Source organism: Lipotes vexillifer, unplaced genomic scaffold (genome assembly GCF_000442215.2).
Source record: "Lipotes vexillifer unplaced genomic scaffold, Lipotes_vexillifer_v1.1 scaffold1290, whole genome shotgun sequence".
In the NCBI taxonomy this organism is placed as follows: domain Eukaryota; kingdom Metazoa; phylum Chordata; class Mammalia; order Artiodactyla; family Lipotidae; genus Lipotes; species Lipotes vexillifer.
Window position 1 is genome coordinate 451966 of NW_006785718.1, and position 10724 is coordinate 462689.

The window sequence follows — 10724 nt, forward strand, 5'->3', positions numbered from 1 at the left end:
GGGCTCTGCAAGGTAGTGAAGGGAGGGGTGTGAAAGGGGCCTGGGAAGTGGAGGCTCCACGCCTGTGAAGAAGCAAGTGTGAGAGAGGAACTGGACAGAGCCCCTCCAGTTTGTAGCCCCAGAGGACTCTGCACGGGTCTCAAGAGGACACTCACGCCTGAAGGACAGGCTGCCCTCCATACCCTCTGCACTCCACCTATCACTAATAGCGAGGCTCTGGGTGTTTAATTTTTTAGTTGAAAACATTCAAAATTGGGAGATTCTACATATTCTGATTCCCCCCATTCCTTTTTGAAGATGGAGCGGCACTAGGCCTGCGGGCCCCCAGGTAAACGATCTGGCACTGCCAAACAGCTGCCCGGATTTACACACAGCACCCACCTCTTCCCACTGCTCCCAGACACACACACAGGTAAGGCCGTGAAAACAGAGAGAAGACGAGTACCTGTAAGCCCAGGAGAGAGGCCTTCAGAAGAAACTAACCCTGCCGACACCTTGATCTCAGACTTCTAAGCCTCCAGAACCGGAAATAAATTTCTGTTAAGTCATCCAGTCTGTGGTATCTTGTTATGGAAGCCCTAGCGAATTCATACATACATCCTTATGAAACAAATATGGGCCACTTCACAAATTTAATTACCAGCCTGGCCCTAAGGCATCTGAAAATACACAATGTTTTAAATTCATTCTTTCATTCAACATTTGAGCACCTACTATGCCCTGAACACTGCACATTTATTGATTCAAGCCCAGTATCTTATAAACCAATTTTATTTTCTTGTCATTTAACAACCCACTTCTGATTTCTTCCAACCATTTTCTGCTGGGAAGCTTTATGTGGCATTTGGTTGTCTGCTGCTGATTCTCCTGATTAATGGAAAATGGTCTTTGTCACGAATCTGTTACGGACAGTATCAGAAATCCTAGTTCTCAACTCCGGCTAGACATCAGAATCATCCGGGATGTTTTTAAAATACCTACACCTGGATCAGTCCCTTCCTCCACTCTTACTTAGTTGGTATTTGTGAGGAGCTCTGCCAGGATGTGTATATTTCTTTAAGCTTCCCAGATAGTTCTGATGTGCAACCAAGACTGAGCACTGTTATTCTAGTTTGAAAGGTCCTTGAAGGTCACCTCCTTTGCTACTCAAAGTACAGTTCGCAAACTGCCAGCACCGGCATCACCTGGAAGTGTGTTAGAATTGCAGAATCTCAGGTTCCACGCTGGACTACTGCATCAAAATTCATATTTTAACAGGATTCCCCACGAAATTCAGAGGTACTCTAAAATTTGAGAAACACTGGATTTCCACTAGAATTGCCTGGAAAGCTTGTTAAAAACAAGACTGCCTGGCTTCCTTCCAGAACCACAGAATCGCAATCTCTGGTATGGGCTTGGGAATCCGAATTTTATATATTGCTATGTAGCTAGTCACACACGGGCCTGAGGCTTAGGAATCACTCACGTATGCCATAGTATACATGCCCTCAACTACCCAGCCTCTGCTCAACCTTCCAATTCTTTTTTAAAGATAAAAAAAATAACAGAGATACAGGCTTTTATTTTTTTCATCATGCATGCAAGCTTACAACTATTTACACTGTTTCAGAACAAAGAAATAATTGCATTATTACCAGGATGTCAATTACCAAGTAAGACAACCAGTTACTGATTACTGTTGGGAGGTTGTTATCACAGAACACAGCAACAATTTCCAAATTATACTTTCAAGCCCAGAGTTATATTATGAGACCAGGACAAGCTGATAATTCTAATAGTCACGCAGGTCTCCATCTTACACAGGAAAAAAGACTGATGTTCTGGTGAAAGATCTCAAGTAAGCACCTTATCAAAGACTGATAAGTCTTTATCAACAAACAGTCTCTCTTTCCTTTTGTGGATGCAGGGAAAAGGCAGCATCCCCTTCATCTCTTTTTGAGACTTCTTGTTAATTCCGAAGACTTTCATTCTAAGGCCCATCTCTGGAACTTCATTAGTTAACACGAAAAGCAAAAAACAGACCTGATGTGATAATGATAGTGCACCCCACCACTATCACCACCAACACAGAGTCCCAATCTCCCAAAGCAGTCCTGGTTGAACTGGCACAGGATCTTGGACTTTTGATAAACAATACAGGCAGGGAGAGGGAGACACAGATGAAACCAGGTTGATCATAATTGATAACTGATGTAGCTAGGTGATGGGCACACGGGGTCCAGAGACCATCCTCCTCTCCACTTCTGTGCATGTCTGAAAATGTCCATAATAAAGAAGAAAAAGCTTAAAAAAAAAAAAAAAAGCAGACCTCTACAGCTCTATTTTCCCATTAAGCAAAAAATGAGGAAAAGTGGTTAGATTTACTTAGAGACAAAATAAGCAGCATATACATTAATCTTCAACATACACAAGGCCACACCTAGAACAAAAGAGAAAGCATCCAAAGTAACATTATTCTGTTTCTGTTTGTTTCTATGATTTATAAAATCCACTAATGACGAGAGAGAGACTGGACAAAACTTTGGGCATACCCTCACCTAGGCATCGCATTTGCCCACAGCCCTTTAATTCTCCCGTCCCCACCCTGGGGAAGGTCCCTCCCCATCCGCTCCAACACTGAGAGGCAGGCGTGTTCTCCCTGATGCTCCTCAAGCCATTTCTATCTGCTCTTCCAGGCCCGCTCCAAACCAGACTCATTCCCACTCTGTGTTTTTGCCCCAACTCCCCTGCCCAAAACACTGTCTCAACAGCTCTGAGTCAAGACCTTCCTAGCCCCTGGGGAACTCAGAACAAGGTCTTCCATAAGGAAAGGGACGCTGGTGGGTGGAGGGCAAGTGTAGACACAGTCCTACTTTCCCACCCTCAGGGATAAGGGGGAAAGAGGGCACAGGTAAGCCTGGGCAGGGAGGGCCCAGATCGGCTTTTACACCCACAGGAAATGAGCCTTGGAGATTCAGAACAGGTTCTGCCCACCCCCACCCCCATGCCCCAGGAGAGAGCCTTGGGATCCCCCACACTGGAAACCAAAGCCTACTTTGGTAGGCCGGCTCCCCCTGGACTTGAGGGTAGAAGCCAAGAGAGCAAAGGACTGCTAAGGGTGGGAAAGCTGGGGAATGAGGTTCCAGAGGGCGAGAGGCTACCACAGAGGAGGAAACAGCAGGAGGCAACTGGGTCTTAAGGGACAGAGGAAAAGGTCGGAACAGGAGTAACCCTGGTTCACAACACTGCTGCCTGGGGAGTTATCATTCTAGCAGATGCACAGCCATGAAAAGAGTTTTCAACATCAGAATTATAGCGTGAACCCAGGAGTCGAGAGCAGGGTCTGAACCCAGACCCACTTGGCCTTCTGGCTTCCTCTACCCTCTTCCAGCCCAGTGTGTGCGTGTGTATAGCAAGTCCCCAGCTATCTCGCTACCCATATGAAGAAAACCCTGGTTTTACAATTGTTTTGTTTTCTCTTTCCGAGATGTGGTACTACTGAAACAAAAAAAAAAAAGGAGGGGAGGGAGGAGTGGTAGACAGGGAAGGGAGAGAGGGAGAGGAGGAAGAGTGAGGAAGGAGGCATGGAGGTGTGAGATGAAGCAGCCACAGGCCCACAGATTAGAAATACCTCTTCCCCAGCAACCCCACTATAGCACTCTGGTCATGTGTGAGGAAGGGATGAGAGGAGTTGATAATCAAGATACCTAGATTATAGGTGAGTCCAGTCCCCACCCTCACCTGGAGCCACAGCTTGATGACAGTGAACACATGTCCATACATACCAGCCCGCCCATCAGTCTGGCAGCCAGGAGGGTTGCTGGAAGGCTGGGGAGGGTAGGTGTGTGTCTCATGCACCGGCAGGGGGCCTGGGTTCACAAGCAGTTCTTGAGGTCCTTGTTGACCAGGAAGCCAACTGGGGCCGATAGCAACCTAGACAAAACTCAATGGCCTCATAGTGACGGGGCATGGTGCAGACCCTGACGAAGATTCACCAGAAGGGCCTAGAGGCAGGAAGAGACGCATGATGGTACAGAACACACGGCATACTGCTTCTCACCCTTAACCTCATCTGTGTCCAGGAGGGCAGCGTGGGCCCCTGGCCAAAGCCAGAGATCTTGTAGATGGCACCTTGGCTGGTGACCCCAGAGCCACAGAACAATCAGTTTTGGCTGATGGCCAATACCATGTGCACAAGCTTCATTTTGCAGTGGCAACAGAAAAGCCTGCCATAGATGGCATGCATGGTCACATGAACCAGCCCAGCAAGTCATGGGCCCTGAAATAGCAGAGCTTAAGGATGCACTGGTCCTCTTGTTGGATGACTCATGAGTGTCCACGTTAAAGACAGGTGGGAAAGGCCAGAGCCAAGAACAGGGTCCAGGCAACGTAGATAAAGGCAGCACACATCTGAATCATGTGTGTTTAACATATAAACAGTAGGGGTGAGGTCACGTAACATGTGACACTAACGTAAAAAAGCAAGAATGCCATGGGGAGGCAAAAGAACATGATCATAAACACCATATTCTTGTAACTGAAGTCCAAAGGGAATACAGTGCACAGAGGTCAACATGAAGAGAAGGCAGACAGCCAAACACATGTGGTCAGCTGGGCACGGGTCCAGCAGGAGGTAGTGGGGAGACTTGTGCAGAATCAGTTGGACTTGTTTACCCCAGGCTCTGGGGTCTCCACTGGCTGCCTCACTGGACATGGCCTGCCCTCCTTTCCTTTCTCTGCTCGGGCCCCTTCACTCATAAGGTAGTACTGCAGGGGATTGGGCCACAACTCCTCGTTGATTATCTCCACAATCTTGTCAGACTCAATGGAGCTGTGGTTTGAAAACCACCCAAAGAAGCTCCGGGTGTTGTCTGGGTTCCCCTGGCTTAGGGACTGAAGATCATGCCCTGGGAGCCACTGGATTGGAGTAGAACGGGACACCACCTGACCGGAAGGACCACACCCATACTCCTTGATGAGCACCTTATTTTGGAAATAGGGGTTGCGCCCAAAGTAGAACTTGATCTTGTAGCCCAATCTGGCGAGACCAAGCTCTTCCACCTCCAAGCTGTTCAAGTAGCTGAGTACCTCTTTATCTTGGTTGTTCAGAAAGGATGAGAGCTGGGGGTGGTTCTGAAAAGCCTGCCCCCAGAAGCCCGGGATATTCTGGATGAGGAGGTTCCTGCGCTCTAAGTGGTGCAGTCGCAACTGCCCAAACTTGCGGGAGAGCCGCAGGTAGGCCCTGTCCGCCTGGGCGTTCATGGTCTCCAGCTTCAGCTGGACGTTCTCCAGCGTATCCATGCTGCCATCTGTTGCCGGGGGCCCTGACCCTGCCCCCTTCTCCACCTTCTTTTCCTCTACCGCTGGAACGGAGGCAGACTCCCCAGTGGTCCCTTTCTTCGGTTTCCCAACAGCTACGGCTGGAGACCCCCTCCCCACTGCGCTACAGGTAACTGGGGTCTTCTTCCCAGCGGGGCAGCGCCGATTTCCAACGCGAGGGACATTTTTCGGCCTTGCCATGGTCCCCACGGTTCCCACGAAGACAGTGTCTGTCGCCAGGCGCTCCGAGAGGGTTGTGGCCTTCCCCGGGCCGGGCCTGGTTGCGGCCTGCCCGCTATCCCCCTCAGCCCGGGCCCGGAGCGCGAGGCCACAGTCCAGGGGGAGCCGGCAGGCACCCTCTTCCCCGGGCCGGCGGGGCGGCGCGGGCTCAGCGGTTTCAGCGGTTTCCAGGCCACCCCAACCCGCGCCAGCCTGCACCTGTGCCGCCTTGGTCTCCTCCCCGAGCCTCTGGCACTGTGGAGGGTCCGGGTCGCGTGAGGCGTCGTCAGGAGTAGCGCGGACTCGGCCTTTGGCGCGGCGTTTGCCACGGTTTTTGGCGCGGTTGGACTTTCTACCCCTACTTCGGCCGCTCATGATGGTAACGGACTCAACTTCAAAGGCACGCTCCGGTCCTGCGGCCCCTGGCGCCAGCTCGCTGTCCCTACCGAGAGGGCCTCTCTATGGCAACCGCCGACGTCACGACTGCACGACTGTACCGTAGCGCGAGGACTGGATGCGCCCGGTGATTGGCTCCAGTGCCGCAGCTGCGCACCAACCGACCCTCACAGACGCCCCCACCCCCATCTCACCCCAGCTCGCTCTCACTGTCCGAGAGGGCTGTGCTTTCGTTTAGTTTCTTCTCGTTGGTCTCGGTTGTGCCCTCGCGGTCCTCTTATGCAAGACATCCTCAAGACAGCCATCATGTCAGTTCCCCTATCATCTACTTTCTAAGCTAAATATCTAAAGTTCCTTCAGTTATCTTCTGTGACATCTATCATGATGAAACTGCTCCTGGTCTCTACGTCTCATCTTTGAAAGCCTTTGCTGAGGGATTTGCCCAGGTACCTTAACTCCAGGGACTTTAAAGGTAGGTGCCGTAGTGCCAGGCCACAAAGCGATGTGATACGTGGTGGGATGTTAGTAGTAACTACTTTAAAAAAAAAAATAGCAACTACTATTTTATGAGTATCATTATGTGTCAGGCACTTTACTATGTGCTTTATATGCATTTTCTCAATATGTTAAGGAGGTATTGTTATCATTCTCATTTTCCAGATGAGAAAACTGTGGCTCAGAGATGCCGAGGAACATTCCTGAGATAACGCAATAAGGCATGGAAGCACAATTCTAACCCAATTCTGATTTATAACCTTTATTTTATATTCACAGGTGTCTAATCCTTCCAGACCTGCTCAGCTGTAGATTACTGCGTTAGCGCTTAAGAAGACCAGCCTTGCCTGTTAAACCAGCATCAGCCGAGCACCTCTTCATCCTGGGACCATGACCTGAGTCCTCTAGCTGCCTCAGGCCTAATTTACAGAGCTGGGCTATCACTCAAGGTATAGGGCCAGGAGTGAAGGATACAAGTCAGAATTCCTATAACTGGAGTAAGATGGGAATGTGGTCAGAGAATTATTTAATTATCATTCAAGGAGTGGAGCAGGGCTTCCCAGGTTAAAGTTCAGAAGCAGACCCTCCATAGTGGCAGTGAGGAGGCCCTAGAAACTTCTTAGAGACTGCACAGAAACAGCCAGACAACCTACTTCATGTTCACAAGAGAGCCCTGGACCATGCTTTTACTAGCCAGGTGAAAGGACCATGAAATAGTGAAGCCAGTGACGAGGTTATGACCAGTGTGAAAGTTTTCAGGTTGTCTCTTTAAGGTCAAAGGGAACAAGAAGGCCCTTGCAACCAGCTAATGGAGAGGTAAGCCCCAGTGTCTCTGGGTTCTCAATACCTCTTACACTCATTACTCTCTTGTACTCTCTTGTGGTTTTGGCCCGGCAGCCTGGCATCACCTGGAAGCTTGTTAAAAATGCAGAATTTCAGGCCCTAGCCCAGACCAGCTAAATCAGAATTTGACTTTTAACAAGATCTCAGTTGGTTTGTATCCACATTAAAATTGAAGTATAGGAGACAAGGAAAAAGAGGAATTGTTTGATACAGTTGGGCCTTACTTTAAACCAGCCCGATACAAACGACTGCTAACTTTCCCAAAGATTCTACAATAGCTTGCAAGGCTCTCCGTGATCTGCCAAGTTCCCTCCCTGCCACTACCCAACTTACCTCTCTGACCTCATCCTCTTGTCTCTCCCACCCCCTTCCAACTACACTGGCCTACTTACTGTTCTTCAAAATTCTAGGTAGGCTCCTGCCTCAGGGTCTTTGCACTGGCTCTTCCTTCTGCCTTAAATGCTCTTCCCCCCAGATATGGTTTACCACCTTGGCTGGCTCCCTTCACACTTTGCTCAAATGTAACCTTCTCAATGACCATCCTATTTAAAATTGCCACCCAGCTCCATCCTTCTAACTCTGCACTAACTTTGTTTATTCCTTAGCGCTTGTCACCTTCTAACATGCTACCAATTATTTATTATGTGTATTATTTAACTGTCGCTCCTCACTAGAGTGTCAGCTCCACGAGGGCAGGGATCTTTGTTTTGTTCACTTGTGACTACAACAGTGTCTGATACATGAAAAGCACTCAATAAGTGAAAGAAGCAATCAAAGGAGAATTTTTTAGAAATGAGTTTATAAATTAATTGTCTGAAATCAGAATACCCCTCTTTTCCCCACAGAAGCAATTTTATAGATGAAGGTTGTATACTCAAATCAATGCATGGAAACCTATCAAACTCATAATTTAGCTAAAAAAGCATCTTTGGATATGGGCACCATTCAGGGACAATCTTAGGTAAAAAATCTAGAGTGACACATTTAAAAATTAAATTAGGAGAATTCATATTTGACTTAAAAGAGATTAAGCCAAGGGTTACCTTAAACTCTTGTTGAGGGCCCTTTCATAATCATTCTTCCCAAGGCCTTCCATGATCACTCCAGACCACAGTAAGCAGCCCTGTTCTTGTTCTTACAGAGAAGTTGCTAACTGTAATATATTCATTTAGCAGTCAGACATGCAGTTTTTGTGCCAGTTCTTGTACAGAATTACCTCTTAGACCAGATAACCACAGTCTCTGTAATCTCAGGGGTAAAATTCTCTGTAATCTCAGGGGTAAAAAAATTAGCTGAAGCAGCCACTATCCCTCTGTAAACTGCAGAAATTGATAGATTGGCCCACTTCTCAGAGCAATAACAGTTAGACCAACCTCTGTTGTCAAGAGCCTTAATCCAGCATCAGCATCTGCATCATGTAACGCTCACCCATGACTAAACCACTGCAGGATTAACGTAGGCTGGCCGCTGCAAACAGTGTTTATTGTACAATCTGCTTGAGCCTGTTTCCATCATGTCAAAGAGATAAGCTTCAGGTAAAGGGAAACAAATGTGAGACTAACACCTTATATAAAGATACTCTACTCCTTGAGAAGCTGGCCTGTGCTACTGAACTGAACTGTCGGTTTTCTTCCGAGGTATTGATATTTAATTTATATGAGACTATATCTTGGGTTCCCAGTTAGATAGTAAACTGTATAAGGGTAGAGACTGTGTCTCTTTCTTTTATCCCTCAAAGCACCTAGCGTGGCCCTTGCACATACTAGTAATTATAATAAAAGTTCACAGTTATTTTGTACTTTATACAGTACCATGTTCTAATTCACTGAATCCCTACAACCATGCCATGGGACACGTGCAGTTATTTCTCCCATCTTAGAGATGAGGTTACTGCTGTACAAAAAGGTTCTGTACCTTGCCCAAGGTCACACAGCTAATAAATGGTTTTAGCCAGGCAGTCGAACTCCTGCACCCACGCTCTTAACCACTACTCCATGATGTAAAATTATGGTTTGATATATTGAAATATCAAACTCTCTCTAGTGGGTAAAAATACCTTTCAATTTTCAGAAATTATATATATAATATAATTATACATACACACACATGTACATACACATTCATATATAGATAAACTAATATATATATCAATTAGTCATGAATCATTTTCTATGGGGTGTATATGTGGCATGATGATACTAAACAGAAGTGAGTTTCATTTCAACAGTCCAGGTTGAGAATAAAGCATCTTCATTTGCACTGCATTTGTCATAAGCATTCTACGACTATTATGAAGGAAGTACAAATTTACTCTCATGAACTCAGAAATCTGGAAGCAATTTGGCCTTTTCCCAAAAATTAGGCATTAAATCCACAGTAATATAAGCATTTAATTGATTCTTTTAAATAGTTGATCATTAGCAAATATTTATTAAAAACTCATAAAAACACTTTTCAAAATATTAGAATAACTAGTCGTCCCTTTTGTTCTCTGAAAATTGTACTCCCTCCATTCCTTTTAAGGTCTGATTTCCTCCAATCATAGAAATTAACAGGCTGGGAAAAGACATTCCAGTCATCCAACCTGTTGCTCAGTCAAGAGAACAATGTTCCCCACCGTCTCCCTGCCGAAGGGCTTTAAGATCCCAGATGACATTTTTTAGCCACAAAGGTTTTCTCTTCCCCCAAGGAGATAGCTTGAGTCTGTTAGATCAAACAGTGAGTATTGCTTACTATAAGACATTTTGCTAACTAACCCTCCCAGATTTGGAGGATCATAGAAAAGGAGTGGCATAGGGAATATTTTTCAAAGCCAAGGAGGGAGAGAAAAATCTGCCTCTTAATGGTAAATTCCAAAAACTATTTAAATTTAACATCTTGAATAATGTGCCTAGCTTCTTCCCAGTTCCCACTCACCGCCAAAGACCAAAATTTTACAGCACCACCTAAGTTATTCAGTTCATGTCATATAAGTAGCTGTAAAATATTTTTAAATATTGACAGGTGTATTCTTCCTTCCTGGCATTTTCTTTTTACCCTACAACCTTTTCACCATAAAAATTAGATCGTTAGGCTATGGCTTTTGTTCTAGAGAAGGGAAAATACTGAAGGACCCAGCAAGAGCAGAATTTAGCAACTCACATTCTTCACTTTGAATTTCAAAAAAGGTTCTTGGGCTTCCCTGGTGGCGCAGTGGTTGAGAATCTGCCTGCCAATGCAGACGACACAGGTTCGAGCCCTGGTCTGGGAAGATCCCACATGCCATGGAGCAACTGGGCCCGTGAGCCACAATTACTGAGCCTGCGCGTCTGGAGCCTGTGCTCCGCAACAACAGAGGCCGCGATAGTGAGAGGCCTGCGCACCGCGATGAAGAGTGACCCCCACTTGCCACAACTAGAGAAAGCCCCATGCACAGAAATGAAGACCCAACACAGCCATAAATAAATAAATAAATAAATACATTGTGTATTATT

The 10724-nt window shown here is 46.5% G+C and overlaps 1 protein-coding gene across 1 annotated transcript; it reads right to left on the reverse strand.

Annotated features, from left to right (window-relative positions):
• Positions 1–4635: 4635 nt before the first annotated feature.
• TSPYL5 (TSPY like 5) lies at positions 4636–5961 on the reverse strand. Its single transcript, XM_007458055.1, has one exon. It carries the CDS (start codon positions 5890–5892, stop codon positions 4636–4638), a length of 1257 nt encoding a protein of 418 aa, XP_007458117.1. The 5' UTR covers positions 5893–5961.
• Positions 5962–10724: the final 4763 nt, after the last annotated feature.